At 45.1% G+C, this 26420-nt stretch overlaps 1 protein-coding gene across 1 annotated transcript; it reads left to right on the top strand.

The window, feature by feature from the left end:
* The first annotated feature begins 7476 nt into the window (after positions 1–7476).
* Positions 7477–23787, top strand: RNF114 (ring finger protein 114). Its single transcript, XM_032350374.1, has 7 exons — positions 7477–7662; positions 11982–12132; positions 14321–14427; positions 14782–14896; positions 20587–20694; positions 21940–22016; positions 22058–23787. Exons 1-6 carry the CDS (start codon positions 7523–7525, stop codon positions 22003–22005), a joined length of 687 nt encoding a protein of 228 aa, XP_032206265.1. The 5' UTR covers positions 7477–7522; the 3' UTR covers positions 22006–22016; positions 22058–23787.
* The last annotated feature ends 2633 nt before the right edge of the window (positions 23788–26420 follow it).

The following is a 26420-nucleotide window of genomic DNA, read 5'->3' as shown; positions in this document are numbered from 1 at the left end:
AGCAAGCCTGCAACTAATGTTGTCCACGATTAAGGTCATTGCTGTGCAGCATGAATTTGCTAGGGGCTAAGAATTCCATCTGCTTCTCAAAGCTCAAAATTATTTAAAAAAAAAAAAAGGCTCAGAATTCATTCTGGTATCCACTGGTAGAGGAAGGACTGGGAGAATTTTGTAACCCCAACGAAAGCATGTCTAGAAATGAAAGCTGGCATGTCCGGATTCTTCACAATCAGTAAGAAAGGCTTTCTTCCTTCTTTTCCTTGAACTATAAACCCAACTTGCCAATCGCTTCAATGTCTCTGCATCTGTCTTGGGAACCAGCCACAGATCCAAAAGTAACTCAACTGACTTAAGGCTGTTTATTGGGAGGTCCTTCTTGTCCAGCACAGCTCCATGGAGACACAGCTCATGGGGCTGGATGTGGAAGACGCAGCCAGCACTCCATCAGGGTGATTGTAAATTGCTCCTGAGAGCGGTAACTCAGACTTTATGAGCTCCTGGTACTTACTATTCTAGTTCCTTAAGGTGTTATGTCTTAAAGGACTGTTTGCTAAAATCAACCGTCTTTGTCCTTCCCTTGAACAGGCCAGGGAAAACCACAAATAAGTTGTCTTTGTTCCATAGCTACAATACCCCAAAGCAGGAAGGCAAAGCAGTCTGAAACCAAAAGGCCTGAGTTGAGATCCCAGCTCTGCCACTTTCTAGCTGTGTGGCTTTGGACAAGCTGTATAACCTCTCTGGGCCTTGGTTTCCTTATCAGTGAAATGGGACACACAAACAAAGATTAAAAAGTGAGGCCTACGATATCTTCAAAATATTAAGGTCTTGAAAGATAAAGGGAGCCTGGCTGGCTCAGTCAGTAGAGCATATGACTCTTGATCTTGGAGTCATGAGTTCAACCGCCATGTAAGGTAAAAAGATGACCAAAAAAAAAAAAAAAAGTAAAAAGATGACTTAAAAAAAAAAAAAAAAGATAAAGTGAGAGATGAGCTGTTCCAGATTAACAGAATTTAAAGAACCTTGGCAATCTAATGTGCTATCCCAGATGGAACCTTGAGCTGGGGTGAGGGTACCCTTAAAAACAACAACAACACTTGTTTTTATTTAAATAAAGATTATTGAGACAATTGGTAAAATATGAAGAAGGTCTACAGATTAGATAATAGTGTTGTATCATTGTTACCTTCCTTTTGATATTTGTACTATGGTTTTGAAAGATAATGTCTTTATTCTTAGGAAATACACTCTGATAGAAGGATAAGGACATCACGTCTACAACTTATTCTCAAATGTCTCGAGAAAAAGAACATATGCATGTATAATATCTAGCCAGCTGTATGTGTGTCTGTATAATAGAGAGAAATGGAACAATAAAGCAAATGTGATAAAAATGCTGAAGGGGTCTCTGGGAGTTCTTTATTTTTGCAACTTTTCTGTAAGTCTAAAAATTAGTTCAAAATAAGAACTTAGAAAAAGAATGGTCTAAATATAAAATAATACTTTTGTGATTTATTTTTAAGATTTTTATCAATTTATTTATTTGACAGACAGAGATCACAAGTAGACAGAAGAAGGCAGAGAGAGAGGAGGAAGCAGGCTCCCTGCTGAGCAGAGAGCTCAATGTGGGGCTCAATCCGAGGACCCTGGGATCATGACCCGAGCCGAAGGCAGAGGCTTTAACCCACTGAGCCAACCAGGTTCCTTGTGATTTATTATTTTTTTTAAAGGTTTAGTTTATTTATTTGAGATAGAATGAGAATAAGAGAGAGAGAGCGCACAAGCAGGGAGAACAGAAGGCAGAGGAAGAAGCAGGCTCTCTGCTGAGCAGGGAGCCCGGGGTGGAATTCGATCCCAGGACTCTGGGATCATGACATGAGCTGAAGGCAGACGCTTAACCAACTAAGCCACTCAGACCCCTTTTTCTGATTTCTTATTGACATTAAAAATTTTGTGTGCTAACAAAAAAGGTATTAATGTCTTGATCTCAGAGTCATGAGTTCCAGCCCCGCATTGGGATCCACGCTGGACATGGACCTTACTAAATAAACAAATAAATAAAATAAAATATGGAATATTTCCAAAGCCCCAGAAAGTTCCCTCAATGTCCTTTCCATTTAAGTCCATACCCAGAGACAATCACTGTTCTTTCTTTCACCATGATTAGTTTTGTCTGGAACTTCATGTAAGTATGATCATGTGTAAAGTAATTATGATAATATGTAAATACTTTCATTCAGCATATTGTTTTTGGGATTCATCCATATTATAAATATAATGTATTAGTAGTTTGTTCCTTTTTATTGCTGAGTAGTAGTCTTTCGTATGAAGATGCCACAATTTACCCATTCACATGTTGTTTTACTTTGCGGTGTTTCCAGGTTAAGTCTATTTGAACATTCTTGTACAAGATACAATGAACATTCTTATACAAATCTCTTTATGGACATGTGTTTACATATCTTTTGGGTAAAATTTGTGAATTTTACCTAAATTTTTTTTTTAGTGAAATTTGGGGTCACAGAGTGGACTTTCCAGTGAACGGTGTTGGAATAACAGGATAGCCATCAGAAAAAGCTAATATTGGATCCACTCCTCACACTGCACACAAAAATTAACTAAAGACAGATCATAGCTTTAAACATAAAATCTAATACTACAAAACTTCTAAATGAACATGTTGGAGAATATCTTTGCAACCTTGGGTAGATAAAGATTTTTTTAGCATATAAAGCCCTAACAATAAAAGGGGGGGGAGATAGGTTAGACCTTACAGGAATGAGAATTTTCTGCTCATTGAAAGATGATAAAGTTTGCTTCAAAATAGGGCAGGTGGTGGGTGAAGGGAGGATTTGACGAGGGTATAGAACACATAAAACTCATCATGATATGTAACTAACAAAGCTGGGCGACAGGTATATATAAATACATCATTCTATTCGCTTTACTTTCATATGTGTTTAAAATCTTCCATAATAAGTTTTATGATGTGGCATTAAGAAAAAGGCACAGCTAAGAAAATGAATAGGCAAGCCACAGACTGGGAAGAAATATTTGCAGTACATAGATCTGATAAAGCATTTGTATATGGAATTTACAAGGTGTCCAAAAATTTGGTACAGTTCTAAGAGGTAGGCCTGAAATAGCTTTTAAGTATGTATGTATGTATGTATCTTTTTTTAAGATTTTTTATTTATTTGTCAGAGAGAGAGAGAGAGTGAGTGAGCACAGGCAGACAGGCCGACAGAGTCAGAGGGAGAAGCAGACTCCCTGCCGAGCAAGGAGCTCGATGTGGGACCCGATCCCAGGACGCTGGGATCATGACCTGAGCCGAAGGCTGCTGCTTAACCAACTGAGCCACCCAGGCATCCCTGCATGTATTTTTTTTTTTAAGATTTTATTTTTTTATTTGACAGACAGAGATCACAAGTAGCAGAGAGGCAAGCAGAGAGAGAGGGGGGGAAGCAGGCTCCCCGCCTAGCAGAGAGCCCGATGCCGGGCTCCATCCCAGGACCCTGAGATCATGACCTGAGCTGAAGGCAGAGGCTTAACCCACTGAGCCACCCAGGTGCCCCCCTATATGTATGTATTTTTAAAAGATTTAATTATTTCAGAAAGAGAGAGTGGGGAGAGGGGCAGAAGGAGAGAGAGAATGCTAGAGCAGGCTCGCTGCTGAGCATGGAGTCGGACATGGGGCTTGATCTCAGGACCCTGAGATCATGACCTGAGATGAAACCAAGAGCTGGCCACTTACCCAACTGAGCCACCCAGGCGCCCCAGCTTTTAAGTATTTAAAGCTCAAAATTGCTTGTGTGCTACACCTGTGAGCAGCTCTGTAGTAGCAGAACTTTCTGTGGTGGTGGGGATGTTCTGTGTCTGCTATGTCCAGTGCATACGTATCTGCTAGCTACGTGTGGCTCTTGAGCTCTGGAAATAGGGCTAGTGAGACAGAGGAACTGACTCTTTAGTTTTGTCTTTAAATGTATTTGCATTTAAATAGCCACAATATTGGATGGTGCAGGCCCTAGGGATAAAGCTCTGAAAATAGAAAAAATAAGAGTATATGCTCTTGTAATGTAGACAGTTATAGGCAAATTGCCCACTCAGGAGATTGTATTGTCTGTTGGTGCGGAATAAATGGCCACAAATTTAGTGGCCTAAACAACACACATGGATTATCTCAGTTTCTGTAGGTGAGGAGTGTTGGCACCAGTGTGACTGTTGGCACAAGGGCAGGGAGATCTCCCTGCAATTTTCTTTAGGATCCTTTTTTTTAAAGACTTTATTTATTTATTTAAGGATTTTATTTATTTATTTGACAGAGAGAGAGATTACAAGTAGGCAGAGAGAGAGAAGGGGAGGCAGGCTCCCCGCTGAGCAGGGATGTGGGGCTCGATCCCAGGACCCTGAGATCATGACCTGTGCTGAAGGCAGAGGCTTAACCCACTGAGCCACCCAGGCGCCTTTAAGAATTTATTTATTTGACAGAGAGAGACACAGCAGGATAGGGGAACACAAGCAGGAAGAGGGAGAAGCAGGCTTCCCACTGAGCATGGAGCCTGATGCGGCGCCTGACCAGGGATCCTGGGATCATGACCTGAGCCAAAGGCAGACGCTTAACAACTGAGCCACCCAGGCGCCTCCGTTGAATAACATTTTAAACCATCTGTCACTGCCTATTTGAGATCCCGTATTTCTCCTCTGAACCTTGCCGAGGATCTGGCACACAGGAAGCCCTCAGGGACTCCCTGTTGCCTGAATGTATGAGTCTACATTGGCAGAAAAATCAAGTCTGCAAAAACGTTGAGCCTGACCAATTCCCTACTCCAGGCTCACAGCAGATCTGAGATGATGTGGGCAGTCCGAGAGAGGCTGACCAAAGCTAAAGGACAGGGAGAGACTGTTGTGGGAAATAGTTTCCTTAAGGACATTGAGAAGGGAAAGTTTCATTCATTTAACACACATTATGAGGTTGATTGCGGCTGAGTATCTGGTGTGGTGATGAGGACTGGCGGTGTATTTGCAAGCTGAGAAGATCATGGGGACATTCTCATTGGGAATGCCTAGAAAAAACAGGAAAGGGTGGAGTACATTCAGGCTGGTCGGGCACTGACGGGGGTGGGGGCATCAGGGGGTGGAGGGTAGAGAAGGCTAGTGGTTCTCAAAGTATGGCTCCTGGTGCAGCAGCATTGGCCTCCCCTAGAATACTGTTAGAGGGGCACCTGGGTGGCTCAGTGGGTTGAAGCCTCTGCCTTTGGCTCGGGTCATGATCTTGGTGTCCTGGGATTGTTGGGCTCTCTGCTCGGTGGGGAGCCTGCTTCCCTCTCTCTCTCTCTGCCTGCCTCTCTGCCTCCTTGTGATCTCTGTCAAATAAATAAATAAAATCTTAAAAAAAACAAAACCCACAAACTGTTAGAAATGCAAATCCTTGGCCCTACCCTCTACCTCCACTGACCTGTTGCATCAGAACCTTGGGGGGTTGGCTCCCACAACTGGTTTAGGTGAACTGAGACACAGGTACTCTTCTTTTTTTTTTTTTTTTTAAGATTTTATTTATTTGACAGAGATCACAAGTAGGCAGAAAGGCAGGCAGAAAGAGGAGGGGAGGGAAGCAGGCTCCCTGCTGAGCAGAGAGTCCAATGCAGGGCTCAATCCCAGGACCCTGGGATCTGACCTGAGCCGAAGGCAGAGGCTTTTTTTTTTTTTTCTTAAAGATTTTATTTATTCATTTGACAGAGATCACAAGTAGATGGAGAGGCAGGCAGAGAGAAAGAGAGGGAAGCAGGCTCCCAGCTGAGCAGAGCGCCCGATGCGGGACTCGATCCCAGGACCCTGAGATCATGACCTGAGCCGAAGGCAGTGGCTTAACCCACTGAGCCACCCAGGTGCCCCAGACACACAGGTACTCTTAAGTGCAAAGGTGCCAAAGCCAGACTGCATGTGTCCAAATCCTATCATTTTCTATTAGCGTCAAAAGGTAATTTAATCTTTTTGTGCTTCAATGTGCATAGCTGTAAAATGGGGATAATAGAGCCAAAGTCATAGGTTGCAATGAGGATTTATTTATGTAAAATGCTGAGACCAATAAACATAAAAAAGTTCAATCCTATCCTTTTGACTCTGTAAGTGTATAAGGTCGTGGTAAGTTCATTTCAAGAGACCAAACTGGGGGCAATCCAACTGAAGCCTGGGTCTGGGACTCCCCTGCCCCTACCCCAGGGTCTGGCAGCAGCTACAAGGCTAACACAAAGTCTTATGAATACATATGGCACACCTCTGCCCCTGCCAGAGAAACCTCATCCTCGGAGGGGAGATGGGGCATATTTGGTTGGGAAGAGATCAGACGCAGGAGTGCCTGCCACAGGGATGGGAAAAAGAAACAGTAGAATGTAAACCCCTTGGGCCGCTGCATATGCATGCCAAGTTATTTATTGGTGAAAAGATGCCCGCTTGGATAGCTAAATACAATCCTCCTGCATTCAATTAACCTGGTTAACAAACAGGATTTATTTGTCCTGTGTGGACTCCATATTGTGAGGCCTCTGGGGCCTTTCAGGATGGAAGCTTAATTGATCATTGATTTTCCTGGTCAGGAAAACCTGGTTAGAGTTGTTAGCAGAGCCTGCCTTTGAACAAGATGTATCTTTCCTTAAATGTGCTGTCCACAAGAGCCTAGTTGGTGCAGTACCAAGTGGAGACAGTTGGCATTCAAAACATCTGCGCTCCAGGCTGGGGGCCTTCTTGTGAGACTGAAGTTTGGACTATCAGCTTCCCAGTCTCTACAGAGCTGTAGTTGGGCCCCATGGCCAGGAGGCGAGTGAACACAGCAGTAAAGCATGGTGACTCCCACTTCTGCTTTCCTTACTGGTTACTGGGGCTTCGTGCCCATAGCCTGACTTCAACACCTCTCCTAACGGCTGATCTCCCTTTTCAGTGTCAAGAGTAACCGGCATGAATTAATAATGCTGTCTTGTTTCCACTGCATTTTTACATTGCTCTTAGAAATAAATGATTATTTTCTATTCGTAGCTCAGGGAGTGATATATCTCCCTTTAAAATTTGTTTGCCTAAAAAACCCCAATTTTTTTAACGAAATATATTTGCCTAAGTTTAAACCAAAGGCAAGTCGATTTGGGATGAAATATTAAGTAAATGTAATGATTTAAATTGAGGAAACAGTGGCTGAAACACAGAGCCTGCTCCAGTTCTGCAGGTGTCTGGATCTGACTACCGTGTTTTCCAGATTTCCCGCGGCTTCGCCCTCCTCCGGTCAGTCCGGGGAGGCGAGGGAGGAGGAGAGGAGACTGGGACAGGAGGCGTGGCCCACTCACAAGTCCCATCCCATCCACGCGCCCTTTCCACAAGCCACGCCCCGAGCGCCCCTCACCGCCCAGGGTCCCGCCTTTGCCCCGCCCCGGCTGGCCGCAAGCCCCGCCCCAAGCGCGCGCGCTAGCCCGGTACCTCGCCCCGCCCCCCTGGGCTCCTCCTTCTCGGCCGCCGTTGCGCCGCTCGGCGCGGCAGGAAGATGGCGGCGCAACAGCAGGACCGTGAGGGTGGTGCGCAGCTGGCTGGGCCCGCAGCGGAGGCCGACCCGCTGGGCCGCTTTACGTGTCCCGTGTGTTTAGAGGTGTACGAGAAGCCGGTGCAAGTGCCCTGCGGTCACGTGTAAGGGGCGAGCCGGGGTCCGGTCGCGGGGCAGCCTGATTAGGAGGGGTGCGGCGGGGTGTCTGGGGCGGAAGCGCTAGGACCGGGCTAGAGGGTTCTTTTCCCCGGGCCCTCCGGGGCTCCTGAAGGTCGGTGGAAGTCGGCGGAAGTCGGCGGGGCGCTCTTCTCACTTCCAAGTATTCTGCGGTTTGTTGAGCGCCTGCTGTGTTCCAGGCTTGTCAGGCTCCTTACCCGTGATAGTGGAGTCGCACCCTGCTGGGGATTAGGTAGGGTCTGAGGTGGGCCTTTGGTGGGGCTCCTGGCCGGCGCTCCCGGCCGGCTCATTCGGTAGAGCGTGTGACTTGTGATCTTGGGGTCGTCAGTTCGAGCCCCACGTTGGGCGTAGAGTTTACTTAAAATAAAGTCGGACTTTGGACCGTGGACAGCCACGGTTTCTCTTGAATAATCTGTGCATTGCTCCTAAGTATGGTACGCGTATGGCGTCGTGTATCCAGCTCTACCAAGTAATTCGAATGTGCACTGAAGTTGGAAAAACGCTGAACTAGACTAAAAGAACAAAAGGGAAGTCTTGATAATAGATTTCACCGGTCTGCCATTAACTGTGAAAGGGGTTGGGAGTTGCAGATAGCTCTTTTTAGTATTCCTACCTGTGTACGGGCTTTGCTGCATTTTGTTTGAAATTGAGCCTCCAGGGCCTGCATGTTGCTGATGCATTGGTTGTGACGCTACAGGAGAGGGGTGTGAAAGTGACCAGTACAGACTTTGGGCTGGGCTACGTGCCTTGAGGTTGCAGGATTTGAATCTTAGCCTTGCTCCATCAGACATAAAAACACCTAAGCTGAAAGAACTGTAGAAGATGTGGCTACTTCTTGCTGCTGAGTGTTGGCTTTTCCTCAGTGGCCTCCCGCAGTGCTTATCTTGGGCATTATCTTGGCAATGGTTTTAGAACATCTTTGTTGGAGAGTAGACACAACAGGCTTCTGCTGGGCCACAGGTATTTTTACTCCTCCAGCAATACTGCAGGGGAAGGGGGTTGACAGCCATTTTGCAGGTGAGGGGACTGAGGCTCACGTAGGGCAGACTCACCATTGTCTGACTCTTCCCAGATGAACCGCAGGTGTTTCCTTGCCAGCCCAGAAAATAATTGGGCACCTGGTAAGGGCTCCCCAGCCATACTGACTGCTTTTTGCTTCTTCAGGTACTCTAAGTTCTTTCTAGCTTTAGGCTGTTCCCACTTGTGGTTCAGTTAGCCTGGAACGCTTCCTGCCCCATCTGCACTTCCCCTGTCAGCTACCCCAAATCCTTTCGGGACTTCACGTCCCAGTTTAACTTCCCTTATCATCATTCCTTTTTAAATTACTTCCTTGCTTCACTCCCGGCACTTCCTTCCTCCCCTTCTTCCTTGTGGAGAGCCAAACTTAGGGATCATGAGGGCAGTGACCGTATCTGTGTTGCCCCTTTCTGTATCCCCAGTGCCTGGCACAGTGTCTGAGTTTCCATCTTCCAGTTTTACATTCAACATACTAAAATATTTGTATGCCCACCATGTGCCAGGTTCTTGGGGCATAGTAAGAAACAAGGTGATTCTGCCCTCAAAGTTTACAATCCAGTGAATTGATGATAAATTAGGCTAACAAGTGTTAAAACTATTGTGAAAATTCAGTATGCAGTGGGAGGGTATTATAGGGATCAGACTGGTGTGTTTGGGAGTGATCAGGTAATGAAGGGATGGATGACATAAGAAATTGGTGGTGGAGGCTAGATAGTGTTCTCATTGAGTCATCTTTTCCTTGGTTCAGCCCTCACTACTCTTACCTGATTTTGGATTAATTCACTGGATTTCATTCACAATTAATATTTATAAAGAGGCTTGACCCGGCACAGTTTACCGATGGAAGAGCAGCAGAAGTTGAGATTTCCTTGAGCCACATGAACCTTTCCTAGGTCAGAGGTCAAGGGGCAGTACTGGGTTTCTTGGCTCTTTTCGGTACTCACCATTCTGGTTCCATGTGTTCATCAGTTCGTCCTGATGAAAGACAGATGGGTGCACCTCTGGAGGGCAGTACAAGTCCCCTTTAGTTCCAGCCAAGTGCTTTTTTGCTCAGCCTAGTTATTGGCAGATTTTTGCTAACTTTCATGCTTGGAAACCAGCATCATTATAGCTTTTGCTGGGTGGGGCATTGAGTTTTTATAAAACTTTATTTCAGGCCCTGAATGACTATGTCCCTCCAATTAAGTGGAATATAGCTGGAGACGGGCAGGTGGCTGGAAGCCCAAGAGAAGGCTGAACTAGATCAAGACCTGTGAAAAAGGAAAGAGAAACCAAAAGCAAGCCCAAGACTCAGGGACTGTTTAAAAGCAGGCTTGCATGGTGGGCATGACTCAGGCACAAAGTGGCTGTGAACGTTTGGTCAGCGAGCTGTAGCCTGGTGTGTGCTTAAAGGCATGAAGCTGCTTTTTTCTACCAGCTGGGCTTGGTTTCTCTGGGACCTCTGCTGTCTTGGGTTCCTCTTGTGATCTGCCTTTGAGAAGAGTTACAATAAATGGTGCCTGCAAGGCCCGTTCTGCCTCTCCAACCTAACCACTTGCCCTCTCCTGGTGGTCTACCCATCATGGTCCTTTCTGCTTTTTATTTTTTTTTTATTTTTTATTTATTTTTTTTTTTTAAAGATTTTATTTATTTATTTGACAGAGAGAAATCACAAGTAGATGGAGAGGCAGGCAGAGAGAGAGAGAGAGAGGGAAGCAGGCTCCCTGCCGAGCAGAGAGCCCGATGCGGGACTCGATCCCAGGACCCTGAGATCATGACCTGAGCCGAAGGCAGCGGCCCAACCCACTGAGCCACCCAGGCGCCCCTTTCTGCTTTTTAGAACTCCCTTTGTACTTCATATATAGTCTCTTTGTGGAACTCTTTGTGTCCAGGTCTGGGTGACTGACTGTCTCCTCCTAGTTTTAGGTCTTAGCTCAAATATCGCCTCCTTAAAGAAGCTCAGTATCATCCACCTCGGCTGATCTCTGCTCATTTGATTTCCTTCCTGTCTTTAATCGCTGTCAGAATGAACATTTGTGTCTTTCTCCACTTTGGAATATAAGCATCAAGACACGGATTTTGTTTACTTCTCCACTGTGCTCTCAGTGGTGAATCACTAGACTCATCCTGTCCCAGACTGGTTTGTTTTGTGTGGCAGTGTTAACATCTAGTTTTATGACAAAAAGGAAGAAAATCCTTAGAAAGAGTAAAAATTTGTCAGTGCGCAGGTTAGCTTCCCTGAGTTCTTCCTGGTGGGTTTTGTTATCTTATCTTAAACCTGTTGGTTATGTAGCCAGGCTGTTTTCATGCCGCGTTATCCTCTCTCACTGTGTACCACCGCTCAGCATCACTCCCTGAATAGTTCAGGATAGAAACTTGGCCTTCTTTGACTTTCCTTCTCCAAATTCAGTGAGTTCCCAAGTCCTACTGACTCCACTCTGAATCATTTCCTGAGTTAATTCTCTGTGGCCTTAGGCCATTAGAATTCCTTGCCTTAGCCATCTGCTTGGTTTCTACTTCACGGCTCCTGTCTTTTCTCACCTAATTAAAAAAAAAAAAAAGGAAAACCAACAACTCTCATCCATGATAACCTCAGCTATTTTTCTAAAACTTGGACTTGGCATTGTTGATATCTTTAAACATCTGGGTTCCTACTGTTTTTGAGGAAAGGGGTTAGACTTTTATTTCCTTACGTGCCTCATGAATTTTTAAGTCTAAGTGCCTGGAATATTCTTATTTACCTCTGCCAGCCGAGCTCTTTTAAAGCTCTTTCGTGAACGCTGCCTCTGAAGACATACCAGCGCTGTCCTTCTTGGGTCACAGCGAGGTGGTCTTGTCTTTGTCTTCTCATAGAGTTTTGCCTTCACCTCTAAGGATAGCGCCTCCTGTTTGTGGTGCTTGACCCTGGACTGAGGCTCTGCTGCATGTATTCCATCCCAGAAATCCCAGAGGTGGCTATCACCATCCCCATTTCATAGAGGAGAAGCTGAGGTTCAGGAAACCCCACCAAGATCCCTCAGTGGCCAGTGCTATGAAGACTGTGCCACAACACCTTTCACTGTGTGTCTTTGACAGTTTGTGTTTGTTTCTGTTGGTGGACCTGTGTGTTTTTGGCAGGACACTTCCCCTACCCCTTTCTGGCCTGGGAGGACTTAGTATCTGAATCAGAAAGAGGGAGCAATATGTTTTTATAATCCATTATTCATTGATGTCTTTTAAAAAGTTGATCCATTTTTGTTGTCTTGTCTCCATAATGCATGACGCTGGTTCTCTGTGTGTCTTGTTCTAGCTTTTGCTCTGCATGCCTGCAGGAATGTCTGAAGCCGAAGAAGCCTGTCTGTGGGGTGTGTCGCAGCGCTCTGGCCCCTGGCGTCCGAGCTACGGAGCTCGAGCGGCAGATTGAGAGCACAGAGACTTCTTGCCATGGCTGCCGTAAAAATGTATGTGGAAGTAAAATGGAAGAGTCAGTGTCTTTTTGTGACGAGAGGGGGTAAAACGCAGAGCTGTTGCCACGTTGTTTCTGAAGTTAGAGCTTGACTAGGTGACTAACAGCACGCGTGCATGCTGGTTATCAGTGGCAATGGCTGTGCTGTTTTATTTTAGTGACCATATTGGTTTTACTTTGTTTTTTTAAGAGTTCGTTTAGTGTATTATATATTGTAGCTTTGAAAACCATAGGAGTGACTTATCCCAGTTTCTTCCCCTATAAAAGAGCCACTTCCCCAAAGCATTATGGGTATAATGGTAGGATGCGATTTCTTTCTTTCTTTTTTTTTTTTTTTTAGGATGCTATTTCTTAATTTTTTAAAATATAAAATGAAATCAGCATCTCAGAAAAGCTACCTGCTGTCGTGAGTTTAAGGGGAGATGTTACAATCTGTATCATTATGGACATAAAAGATACTTGAAGTTTTTTAGTACTTGATAGGGAGAGATCATGACATAAAGGTCATTATGAAATTACGTGATTGTAAGAGCAATACTTAACATTTGAAATGCATCCATGCTCTTTTGTATAATCGTATTAGAATCAAATGTATGTATTTCACCATCTATATAAAGGAGAAATACTACTGTTTTATTTCCTAAGAGATATAGCCTTATAGGTTTTGAAATCATGATTTTGTTTATTTTGGACTGTACAAACAAAGAATAATGTAGGTTTGCTCCTTACTCCAGAGATTACCTCTTGAAAAGTGATTTAATTCAGAAGGGCAAAACATTTTCTGCGCTTTGACAAATAACACGTAAGGTTTTTACAAACACCTGTGTAGGAGTTTCACAAAATAGGAGCATACTATATAATTCTAGAACTTTTTCTCACTTTTTATTTATTTATTTATTTATTATTAAATTGATTTATTTTCAGAAAAACAGTATTCATTATTTTTTCACCACACCCAGAGTGCTCCATGCAATTCGTGCCCTCACTAATATCCACCACCTGGTACCTCAGCCTCCCAGCCCCCCGCCACTTAGTCTCTCATGATTCACCTCCCCTTCCAATTTACCCCAACTCCCTTGTCCTCTCTAACACCCTTTGTCCTTTTTCTCACTTTTTAAGAAATTTTTTCACTTAATGAAACTTCACTTGCTAGACATGCCAGATTCATTTCTTTAACCACAATAGTATGGATGGCCGTGAATGGATATTCCTTATTTACTTCCTTTCAGAGTGATTTAGCACTATAGGTACAAAGTGGTTATCATTCTGAATAGGACTGTTTCCCATCCCTTTTAATTGGGAGCTCTTTGGTTGGTGGTCTGAAGTCAAGTTCTTTAGCTGGAGGTAAGACAGGAGCATTACGGTAAGCCAGAGCTCACATAACAAAGCTTGCTTTTTTTCTTGTCGTTTCCTTTAATTTTGAAACTCAGGATATTAAAACGAAATTACCCGTTACTTTATGCATACATGATGGGTTTTTTGTTTTTTTTTCTGTATACTTTTGATTTTTCTCCATTTTTAAAGATTAGTGATTGTATTGCATTTCCAGGTGTCCTAAACCTCCAGAAATGTTTATCTTCCCTTTATCTCTCCTCTTCATTCCTTCTGCTTTTTCTTTCCTTTTAGAACACCTGTGATGAAGCATTCTCCTCTAGGTTTTCTTTCTCTTTCCATCTTGCAAAGACTAGATTTTATAAGAGAAATAAAACTCAGATTTTGGGTTTGTTTTTTTTTTTTTAAGATCATTTATCAGTATCTGGCATTCTGTACTTTAACTAAAATTGCTGGTCTTTATCTCTTTTACTTAAATGATTACTTTTACTGCTGCGCATAATGAAAGTGGTTCTTGGCTTGCTGTGAGGAGACTAGTTTAAACACTATGTGGAAAACTGAAATCTTCCCTGGGTTTGCAGTATGTGAGCAGAGAGCATACCTTGAAAAAAAGCAAACTTCTAGAAGAGTTACTTTGAGTGGAGGCAGTTGTCCTGGGTTGGGCAAGTCAGACATCAGCCTTGGTATTAATGAATACCCTGCAACAAATGTGCCTTCAGCCCCTGTCAGCATAGCCAGGAGTCTGGTGAGATTGTTTGCCAAGGTGGTACAGGTCTGGTTTTCATCTTGATCTTGCTTTGGGACTCTGTTGGCCCTGACTAACTTATGGGCTCTGATTCTTCCTGTCCAAGTTTTTACTATCCAAGATCCGGGCCCATGTGGCTACCTGTTCCAAATACCAGAATTACATCATGGAAGGTGTGAAGGCCACCACCAAGGATGCCTCCCTTCAGCCAAGGTAAATGACTCAAAACACTCCCTTAGGCAGAGGTTAGCTGTTGCTATGAGGACAGTGGACACTTGGCATGTTCAAGGGTTTAGTTGTAGGAGTTTGGGAAAGTGGAGGTATAATTGCTAACCTGGCTACACCTGATGTCAGTTTTTGTTTTGGGGGTGGGGTGTGGAGGGCTCCGATGCTCACTTCATTTATTAGCTCTGCTGTTACTTTCAACACTTGACCTGATTCTGAAGTAATTGTCAGAATCCCTGTCAAAACACACTGAATGTTACTCCTTTTTTGGAGGGTACAGTGGATAAAGTGTGGAAAAGTACTCACAGAGAAGTTTTTTTTTTCCTGCCTTTCATCTTCCAGGAATGTCCCAAACCGTTACACATTTCCTTGCCCTTACTGTCCTGAGAAGAACTTTGATCAAGAAGGACTAGTGGAACACTGCAAGTTATCCCATAGCACGGATACCAAATCTGTGGTAAGAGGAACTAGGTTTTGTTGTTTTCCTTTTTATGAAAAAAAGTCAAACTTACAGAAAAATGGACAGGATTAGTACAGTGAACGCCTGTGTGCCCTTCACCTAGATTCACGGATTAATAACATTTTACCCTGTTTGCTTAATGATACTCTGTACGTACATATATTTTGCTAACCATTAAGTAATAAGTTAAAGATAACCATGACTTTTTGGTCCTACTCACTTCAGCGTGTTATCTCCTAAGAACAATAACATTTTCTTACAAAATCACATTTTTGTGTTTGTCACACTCAGGAAATGTAACATTGACACAATTTAATAGCGAATTCATGTTTAAATATTAATAGTTGTAGAGGCCCCTGGCTGGCTCAGTCTCGGTGACCCCTGTTCTCAGGGTTGTGAGTTCAAGCCCCATGTTGGCCATAGAGATTACTTTAAAAAAAAAAAAAAGGAATACCCTGAAATTTTAATAATTGTAATATCCTTCATAGCAGTATTATTCTGCCCCCAAATCCTGGATCTTTGTGCTTCGTGTAGCTGTCATGACTCTAGTGCTCAGCTTTTCTTTGCCTTGCATTACCTTGACATTTTTAAAGAGGACAAGCCAGTTGTTTTGTAAGATGTCCTTCAATTTGTGTTTGATTTCTCATCATTCCATAAGCCATGTGTCCTCCGGGTGCCACATCAGGGGTCACATGGTGTCTGTTGGCCCTGTGGTTGGTAATGTTACCTTGGATCCCTTGGTGTCTGTGAGGTTTGTCCTCTGGAAAGCTACCATTTTCCGTTTGAGAGTAGTTTGTAGTTGTGGAGAAACAGAATGTGTATGAAATTGTTAGGAAAGTGCTTATCAGTCTTGTGACTGATCGCAGACTGGCATGTAGTTCTGTTTTGTTTTAATGTTTGGATGTGGTCCATGTCAGCAGGATTACCCCTTCCTCTTTTTTCCCCCCAAGTAAGCTCTGTGCCCAATGTGGATCTTGAACTCACAATCCCGAGATTGAGTCACGCACTCCACTGACTGAGCCAGCCAGGTGCCCCCTTGCCTCTTAATGTCATTGACAGACTAGGTCTTTTTTTTTTTTTTAAGATTTTATTTATTTATTTGACAGAGAAATCACAAGTAGGCAGAGGGGTGGGCAGGGGTGGGGAAAGCAGGATCCCTTCTGAGCATAGAGCCCCAGGCAGGGTTCGATCCCAGGACCCTAAGATCATGACCTGAGTCGAAGGTAGAGGTTCAACCCACTGAACCACTGAGGTGGTTCAAGCTAGGTTTTGATACAGCCTCCTCCATAGTTTTTTTCAGTTTTCCATTTATCTCAGACTGTTCTCCTGAACTGTATACTTAGTTCTTTGGTCACACTTCAGCTCCCTTGCCTTAAAAGGTGATGCATGGACTTTAGAATGTGCATGAGCTTTTGTGAATAGGATTAGGCCTGGTGGCATTCTTTTTGTTTTTTTGTTTTTTTTGCAAATTTTAAGATACACCTGACCTTTTTGAGAATACATTAGGTCTTCTCTAGTCTTACCAGGTCACATTCCAGTTAGTACAGCCACTTTTTACATGGGGCTCCCTGAGTTCTTACTGTTGTGCTGTGACAGATTTGACAGATAAATTCCCTCTTGTCTGCTTTTCCCAACACTTCTCACTAGGGAACCTGGCAGGCTCGGTCATTGTAAGTCATTTTCAGCCAGGCCCTGTTGCTGCTAGGCACACATGCTCTCTGGTAACTGTTCTGGGGACTCTGTTTGCATTAAGTTCCTGGCATGAACCGTCCTCATCTTTTCCAGGTAACACTGAATCCTGCTTTTAACTGAGTTCAGAGTATCAGGTGCGAATTCCTTTCTTCTCTCTTCCTCCTTCTGTCTCAGGAACTCTCTGATCTACCCCTGAGGTCACAGACTGGCAGTCTGTGGGATATGTCTGGACTATACACATTTTACCTTCCCTTTTAACCTTTAAAAACCAGAAGATTCTCTGTCTTGATACTCTGCACTTGAGAAACTGGAGGTTCTGGCAAGAGCCAACTGGCCTAGAGTATTTGCTGCCCCTCTAGATGGGCTGGGCTTACATCTGTCCTCCTTGCTCATGTGCCTTACTAGTCTGGTCCCTGTGAGCACTTGAATTTGCAACCCTTATTCTTTGTCCTCAACATTCCTTTTTGTGTTGAGGAAAAGGCTCCTTTCTAAGCCTGGCTCTGCCGGGGTCCTCAGGCTCACACAGAGGACTGAGCAGAGGGCCCAGCCCAAAGTAAGAGTACCCTGCTCCTGCAGCTTACCCTGCCCTGTGTCTTGTCTTACCTCAGCTTCGCTATCTACCCACGCCTGACTTGTTTTCCTGCAGACATGCCCATCTTCCTTGGCTCCTTGGTGAGAGGAATACTAGATCTGTTCTCTCTCTAGATAATGTTCAGTTGATCTTTTCCCTCAAGCTTGTTGTTTTCCAGCTGCTGCTCTTTGAACCCGTTTTTTTCTCCCCTCCAGATTCAGCCTCCACCCCTGCTGAGTCATGTTCTCTGTGGTCCCAGCTGACTTAATTGAGTCCTTGCTTTCTGTCACCTCTTTGCATTTTTTTTTCTTCTTAAGATTTTATTTATTTATTTGACACAGAGTGGATGCACAAGCAGGGGGAGCTGCAGAGGGAGAGGGAGAGGGCTTGATCCCAGGACCCTGGGATCATGACCTGAGCCAAATGCAGACAGACACTTGACTGGCTGAGCCACCAGACATCACCACCTCATCTTCACAATTTTTAAAATACATTTTCTTTGTGTGTAGTCCATTCATGGTAAAAAGTGTCTCTCTAGCCCGTTCCCCCTAGTTTTCCGGCTCCCTTCGATAGCATTAGTTCCCAGTATTTCTTTACATTCTTGCATTTTATTCTGTTTGGATATAGTAAATGCATTATGTTGCCATTTGCCATTTTTATTTAATAGAGGTAAACCTGATCTAAAACTGAAACTCCACACTATGGTGACCTGCCAGCCTCTCATGAGAGATCACGCACAGAGAATTGATTGTTCTCAAAAATAAACAGCCTCACCACTTGATGCTAATATTTGTCTTTCTGACATTTATATCTTTATTACATAGATGACTTTGGAAATTTCTGTAGGCAGATGGCAACCTGAAATGGGCGTCGAACCTGCTGTTTCTCTGTGATGCCAGAGTAGCTTCGCAGTGCGCATTCTTTGCCCACAGTAGGCAAGATAAGAGTTATGTTCTGTGAAAAATACCTGAAGCCAGGGTTTCAGCTCTTCCTTCAAGATGTTTTAGTTGTGGGGTGCCTGGGTGGCTCAGTGGGTTAAGCCGCTGCCTTCGGCTCAGGTCATGATCTCAGGGTCCTGGGATCGAGTCCCGCATCGGGCTCTCTGCTCGGCGGGGAGTCTGCTTCCTCCTCTCTCTCTCTCTCTGCCTGCCTCTCTGCCTACTTGTGATCTCTCTCTGTCAAATAAATAAATAAAATCTTTAAAAAAAAAAAAAAAAAGATGTTTTAGTTGTGGAGTGCCTGGGTGGCTCAGGGGGTTAAAGCCTCTACCTTCAGCTCAGGTCATGATCCCAGGTCCTGGGATCGAGCCCCGAGTCAGGCTTTCTGCTCGGCGGGGAGCCTACTTCCTCCTCTCTCTCTCTGCCTGCCTCTCTGCCTATTTGTGATCTTCATTTGTCAAATGAATAAATAAAATCTTTAAAAAAAAAAAAGGTGAAACAATACTTTAAAAAAAAAAATGTTTTAGTTGTGATTCTTTTTTTTTTTTTTTTAAAGATTGTATTTATTTGACAGGTCACAAGTAGGCAGAGAGGCAGGCAAAGAGAGAGGAGGAAGCAGGCTCCCTGCTGAACACAGAGCCCAATGTGGGCTTGATCCCAGGACCCTGAGATCATGAGCTGAGCCGAAGGCAGAGGCTTTAACCCACTGAGCCACCCAGGCGCCCCTTTAGTTGTGATTCTTAATGACTGATCACTCAAAAGCAAGTGTGAAGAGACACACAAACACTACCCACCTGTCCCCTTTGCACATTTTCTGTTAAAGTTTGCCAGACAATCTTAACTATTTTGGTAATTATAAGAATGATAACGGATGTGAAGTAAAGTGTAGAGACTGGAATTCATTTCCTACCACCATCCTGCCCCGTAGTTTTTAGAAGGGAATAAACGAAGAAGTTTGTGTGCTGTCCAAGCCAAGTGGCTTGACTGTGTTGTAGAGCTGGTTAGCTGCAGAGCCAGTACTGGAACCCGGGTGCGATAGCGCGTCTTTCTTTCAAATACCTCATTTTTTGTCAAATAAGTGTGCCAAACTAAAATCTAGGTGTTGGGGATAAGGGATGGGTCATCAAAGTATTACCTGCTTTTCTGTAGGTTGGAAGTTCTGTTGCACACTGTTTTACAGTGCAGGCATACATTTTTTTTTTTTTTAAGATTTTATTTATTTATTTGACTGGCATAGATCACAAGTGGGCAGAGGCAGGCAGAGAGAGAGGTGGAAGCAGGCTCCCAGCTGAGCAGAGAGCCCGATGCGGGACTCAGTCCCAGGACCCTGGGATCATGACCTGAGCCAAAGGCAAAGGCTTAACTACACTGAGCCACCCAGGTGCCCCCAGACATAAATTTTTAACACATCTTTGCCTGTGTTTATAAAATATTGCCTTAGATCTGGGTTAATTTGGTTAAGGGTTAAGTGCACTCATAAACTTGATAGTGCTAGAGTACTTTGTGGTTTCTGGTATTGCAACTTACTTTTCTCTTCCCCCTCTTTCGGCTTTCTGAAATCCCTCTGGTTCTTTTATCTCTGTTGAAGCCTCTCTTTCCACCAGCTGTTGGCCCTCTGTTCTGTCTCCTTTCCATCTATAGACTCCTTACCTGTTAATGTTTCAGCCCTTCCCATTGGAAGCCATCTCTTGCTTAGTTTCTGGACCTGACCCACCTTCTAGCCCCATAGCTGCAGCTTCCAGCCCAACTCCTTCCACAAAGGAGTCTTCCACTATTTCGGACTGATCTCTTGCCAGCCCCTTTTGTCACCCCGTCTTCCTTGTAAACAGTGGGGTTCCATTTCTAAGCCGACCACTTAGACCTGCTGCTTCCCCAGGCCCAGCTCCTCTCCGTGCGTATCTGAATTTTGTGTTCTAAGCAGACTGATCACCTGGCTGTTGTCCTATCCTGCTGCCCCCTGGCCTCTCTGTGCCGCTGCCTGTCTGCCAGAGCACCCTTTCATGTTCTCTTTGTCCTAACAGATACCTCCCTGTTTTCAAAGCCCACATTGACTTCTTACATGAGGGCTTTTCAGCCTCAACCCTCTCTTCTAAGCTTTGACTTCGTAAAAATAGCACAGAAGGCTGTATTTTACTTCTCAAGATACGGTTTGTCGTTTCCTGGGTTTTCTTTGTGCTTTTGGATCATTTTGTCTGCTGGGTCAGAGGGCCAGAGTCTAGGCCGTGGCTGGGCTGACACATGGCCTGGTCACAGTAGGGGTTCAGAAAAGGGTGGTGTCGTGCCTAAAGCCTTTATGCACTCTCAGCTGTCATATGACCCGAGGAGGAGGCTGACTGTTCTCTGGGATACAAACATGCATACGAAGGAGTGGCCAGGCCCTAACCCCATGTGTCAGGAAAGCTGTCCTGGAGGAAAGGAGGCCAGATACAGGCCACAGAGGGCTGAGCTCAAATGTCAGGTTCCTGACTGTGCTTCTTTGTTGAAAGGTTTGCCCGATATGTGCCTCAATGCCCTGGGGGGACCCCAACTACCGCAGCGCCAACTTCATAGAGCACATCCAGCGCCGGCACCAGTTTTCTTACGACACTTTCGTGGTGAGTTTGGAGCCCAGGCCCTGATCCTTCCCCTGGGGGACCAGCGCAAGGATCTCCCTTCTCTTACCTGGAGAACTGTGGGTCCCATTGTTGGGTTTTGTCACGGGTGTGATGGGCTCCCTGGGACAGCAGCCGTGTGGTCTGTACCCGTGAACCCGGTGAGTGGCCAGGGCCTTTGTTGTGTGGTGTTGAAGAAGGTGAACTGGCCAGTCATCTGCGGTGACACATAGTGAAAGCTTGCTCCCTGGGTTTTTCCCCAAAAATGTTTCCTGCTTCTTTTTGATATGTGTAGTTTTTCACCTGTTAGGGAACCTGGCTTAGGATCCCAAAGGTCAGATGCTCAGGGGGACCAGGCCCATAATGGCAGTGGTCCTCGTGAGGATTCACACGCTGTTCGGTATCCAGCCCGTCTGGTCTAGCTGATCGTTAGCGTATAGAGGTAGAGGGTTAGTACTGCCTGTCTCCTCCACCTGCCCCAGCAAGCTGGGAAGGCAGAATGTCGTAGGAAGTATCACATATTTTTTTTAAAGGGTTTGAGGTCAAACAAAACACATCCACTCACCAAAGGTGTTCATCCAGCTTGTATCCTTTCCCAAGAGCTAAGCGGCTTTGAAGGGACCCACTGTTGTCTTGGCATAATAGTAATGGGTGAATTTGGCCACCTGTTTTTCAAAGTAAATGGCCAGTTTGTTTACAGATAAATGTCGTGAGGTCTTAGAGTAGTATTCAGTCTTAACGGCTGTATTTCAGAACCTGAGAATGAAAGCGTGTCTCTTTCTTAAGTTGTCACAAAATATTTATTCTCAGTCTAAGAGAGTGTCTGAGGTTCAGACTTCAAAATAACTGTCCTTTTTGTGAGTGCTGTGAAGAGGAATAAGGTTCCTAAGTTCTACCCAAGTAGATAATTTGGCCTCATTGAATCAAAAAAGCAAGTTTGACTCCAGTACTCCCCTTTGAGTACTTGGCCTGTGCCCCACTCCATATGTGTGCCCTCTGGTCCTCATAGTCCCTGTCTGAGGAAGCCATCAGGATTTTCATCAGGCTGGGGCAGCAGAGGCACAGAGAGATCAAGAGAGCAGTTTGCCCGCAGTTTTGTGGCCACCATTGCACCCTGTAGCCGGGCTCGGTCCTGGGTCGGTCACGTCTAGAGCCCAACGTCCCCGGGCTGCATCGCTTCTCCTACTGAACGTGAGTCTTTGCAGCTGTAACCAGTGCTGAAGCCGCGTGTCTGTGTTTGGCCCACAGGATTACGATGTTGACGAAGAGGACATGATGAATCAGGTGTTGCAGCGTTCCATCATCGATCAGTGAGCAGTCTCCGCTGGCCGTCTCCTGTTCCAGAGCTTCCATTGTGTGTGAGGCGTGGAACATGTGACTCATACACCTTAAATGTACAACGGACCTGTGAGCTCTGGTGTTAGCATAGGGTCCCTTCTGACAGGAAAAGAGGTCTCCAGGTCAGAGCCGTCCTTTCCTTTGGGGTCTCCCCTCCTGTTCATTCTGTCACATGTCCGGTCTCTGACTGCTCCTCAGCTTCTTCCTGGAGCTTCTGCTTCCTCTTCCGGAGGAGAATCCAGCTTCTCCACCTGTCCTTGTTTCACACGTGTTCCTCCCATCTAGAGTTCGTCTCCCAGGTCCTCTGAGCCAGCCAGGACCTTCCCTGGGTCATGAATAGCACAAATGAGACCAGCATCTCCTCTCCTTGTCCCCGAGGTGTGTGTATGTCCAGTGGCCGACAGAGCTCCTTCTGTCCTCTGGGAATTCTTGTTCGTTGCCAAAAGCTGGAGTTTTACCTCTTGGGAAGCGTTTCAGAAGGCCTATTAGGGTGAATGTTCTGGGTTTAGCATGATCTGATGCTGGAAGTTTTGATTAGTGATATTTTCCCACCACTCCTGCACACCCTTAGAATTAACTGGTTCAGTCTTAAATGCCTGCATGGTGCCTTTTTAGGATAAGGTGTAACCATACATTTTTAGTGACAATAAGTATTTCTAGGTTAGGAAAGTTAAACTCCAGTTATCCATAAGCGGGGAGGAGGGTCAACTAAGAGCAGTGTGAGGGCCGTAGCTTTTTGGTTCTTATTTTCAGACTAATGCTGTGTTTTCAAATGACTGAGTCATGTTTACCTCTCTCTTTGGGAGCCTGCTTACATTTTTGTCCTCGAAGCATGAGAAGGAGTCCTCAGATGAATAAGAAGGAAGACGTTTAGGGGCTCCAGTGGATATTATAGTTATTTTATCTTTTATTTGGTAACTTAGATTAAACTGAGTATTGCTTTTCTATCACAACTGGCTTCCTTATGAAACTGGTTTCTGCGTGTAAATCAGTGTGTGAAAACCTGCCTTCTAAAGCAGAGGTTATAGGAAATCTAGTATCCCAGTCTGCTGTCTCTTTTTGACAAGACACACTGTTCAGAAGCCAAACACGTCTCCTCTGAGCACTTGTTGATGGAAACTGTCTAATGGAAGCTTGCTTTGTTAATAGCTCAAGAAACGTGAAGTTCACCATGTTTCACGAATATTAATAAATACAGGCTACGAGCTGTCTAATCTGTAGGAACAGAACCTTTGATTGACCAAAAGGCCTGTGGCTTTAGGTTCACTTTTTTGTGTCAGACCTCTCTACGCTGAGCACGGAAAGTTATTCTGATCAGTAGCTGAGGTTGCAAGTGACCATGTGCTTTGGGCCTGTGTGTACTGCTGTGGTGGGCCTCTCCCTCTGCCAGTAGGGGCTGCAAATGCCTTGTTCCCAGCAAAGACAGGGCCCTTTGGGAGCAAAGAAATGTTTTCTAAAGTGATATTGTTTGGGAGGGCTCAAATGTTAAGGTCTGTGTCTTCACTGTCATTTCTGGAAAAAGTTCACTCTGACCTCCCTGAAGTGAGAGGTCTAAGTTTGGAGGGAAATTTGACAAAGCTGTCATTTGAGGGAATGGATGAGAGTGTGTCCATTTCACTGGTGGTACCAAGAAACTGATTTCCTTGTATTAAGTGCACTTCATGTATTTCTAATAAGATGACTTTCCAGAAAGTGAAATTTGTTAATGTTCTGGCTTTTAAATGGTGAAATATAAATAAATTTCCTAATTTATCCAATTGGCAAGCTATAATTCCTGCTTTCATTAACCACCTTTTGCTGAAGTCTGGGCCCGAGGAGGCTCTGGAAGATTGTTGCTCTGAGGGGAAGTGCTTGTCCGTCGCAAGTCCCATCTGGCTCCGATTTTAGCTCCAGCACTTCACCGGCTGGGCCTCACCAAGTTTGTCGTCTTTGGAAATTAAACACAACCCTCCCGTCTCATGGCTGGGAGCGCCGATGAGGTGAGAAATGACCGTGCTCCTTGAAGCAAGGCTTTATTTAGACATGTGGCTTTGGCTCCATTCTGATGACTTGGCAGCAGCCCTGAGGTGTAGTAAAGGGTCTCGTGCATTAATATCTGAGGTCATGGCATGCTCAAGTTTTCCGTTCTGCCTCTGGCTGTGGGACTTCGGGTAAATACTTTCTCTTTCTGAACCTGTTTCCCTACCATGAAATGGGAATAAGTTTCTGGCTTCTAGTGTCTTTGTATTTACTTTATATTAAATTGCTACCATTTCTTCATCCCTACAGTTTATAATTACACAACTAATGAATGTGTGCCCAGCACTGTGCTGGCACATAAAGGTGCTTAGTCAGTGGCTTATATGCCTGAATATAGAAAGTCAATCATTTTTGTCAGGAAGGAAATTATAAAGGTTTTTTTGGCCAAATTGGACGTTAGAACTTTTATTATTACAAATGATCAATTCAGGTGTCTACTTACTTTTCTTTTTTTTTTAAGAATTTATTTTTTTTTTTTGACAGAGAGAGATCACAAGTAAGCAGAGAGGCAGGCAGAGAGAGAGAGGAGGAAGCAGGCTCCCCGCTGAGCAGAGAGCCCGATGCGGGACTCGATCCCAGGACTCTGGGATCATGACCTGAGCCAAAGGCAGTGGCTTAACCCACTGAGCCACCCAGGCGCCCCTCTACTTACTTTTCTTTTTTTTTTAAATTCTATTTATTTATTTATTTATTTTTAAAGATTTTATTTATTTATTTGACAGACAGAGATCACAAGTAGGCAGAGAGGCAGGCAGAGAGAGAGAGAAAGAGAGAAGCAGGCTCCCTGCGGAGCAGAGAGCCCGATGCGGGGCTCGATCCCAGGACCCTGAGATCATGACCAGGAGATCATGACCCGAGCCGAAGGCAGCAGCCCAAACCACTGAGCCACCCAGGCGCCCCTCTACTTACTTTTCATTACGTGTATTTAAAACAGACGTAGAAGTATTGCTTTTATCTAGTTGTCATTTCCAGGAATAGCTGCCTCTTGAGGATACAGGGATTCAAGAAGCAGCACAAGCCTGGCGCGGCGCCTGCGGCCTAGTCTGTACTTCTGTGACCCTTGGCTACCAGAACTGCCTCCTTGGGCGTAGCCCTTCCAATCGCAGTCCCGTAGGAATCTTAGATTTACTGTGGCCGAAACTGAGCTCAGCATCTCCAGTTTCCTCCCTCCATGCCTCTCCCGCGTCATTCCCTCTCGCTGCGGAGGGTACCGGTAAGTACTCAAGCCAGTGATCCATGCGTCCTCTTACCCCGCCTTCATACTTCCACCACCTTTGGTTAAGTTCCAGTAAAGTCCTGCGCTCTGGTTGCACATCAGGAAGTCACCATTTGTGCCTGTCTTTCCTCCAGGTTGACATTACACACCGTGGCTGTCCTTTGAAATCCCTTGTCATCCAAGACAGGTCAGGAAAGTGACGTTTGAACTGAGATCTGAATGAGATAAGGGACAAGCCTGTTGACCAGGTGGGGGAAGAGCGTTCCTGAGGGAGTCAGTTCAGAGGCTCTAAGGTGGGAGCTGGTCGGTGTGTGACACTGGGCCACTGCAGCAAGGGAGCCGTTGTGAGGCAGCGTGTCAGCAAGGGGCTGTGGAGGGCAGGTCTGGGGCTTTTCTGTAGCTGAGATGGGAGTGTTGCTGGTAATGAGTGACAAGACCCAGCTTGGGTTTAAAGAGGAATCTGCTGGCTGCATGTGGAGAAGGGACCATACCAGGGAATGTAGAAGCAAAGACTGGGGAGGTGGTGGCCACAGGAGTGCAGGGAGATGAGGAAGGTGGCTGACAGAGCAGTGGTGAGGTTGTCTGAAGGTGTTTGTAGAAGGGAGGTGTGAAAGCAAGTGAGGGGTCAAGACCAACTCCACGGTTTGGGGCCTAGACGATTTGGTGGGCAGAGGTATCTTTATGAATTGGAGGGGAAACTCCCCCAGTGGCAGTTGTGGGGGAATCAGGGATATTTGGGGCGTGGGTGCTTTGGCCTGGGGCTAAGACTTCCAGGTTCTCTCCGAGAACGTGCCAGCTGTCAAGCAATGCCACAATGTGCCCAGCGTGTTGTTGAATAAAATACTAGTCAGGACATTCCCTGTTTCGGTGCAGAGATGGGTGTGGATCAGCGGAGTCCTTAAAATGTATGACTAGACAAACTGTCTCTGCATGTGGTGTAGATACATAAGTAAGGAAGAATCAGGCATTTGAGTGTTTCATTTGCAGTGGTGAAAGCTCTCATGTTCAATTTGGCCAAAAATATTTTTCTTAAATTTCCTATTGGACAGGGAGGATTTCCTCATACTCACACATATGTGGAATGTGCACGTAGCACTGTGCTAGGCACTGGGGATTCACGCATTAATCCAATGTAGAATTATAAACGGATTAAGTG

Source organism: Mustela erminea, chromosome 7 (genome assembly GCF_009829155.1).
Source record: "Mustela erminea isolate mMusErm1 chromosome 7, mMusErm1.Pri, whole genome shotgun sequence".
NCBI lineage: Eukaryota > Metazoa > Chordata > Mammalia > Carnivora > Mustelidae > Mustela > Mustela erminea.
The sequence above is the reverse complement of the archived record's forward strand: the minus strand, read 5'-3'. Positions and strand labels throughout refer to the sequence as shown.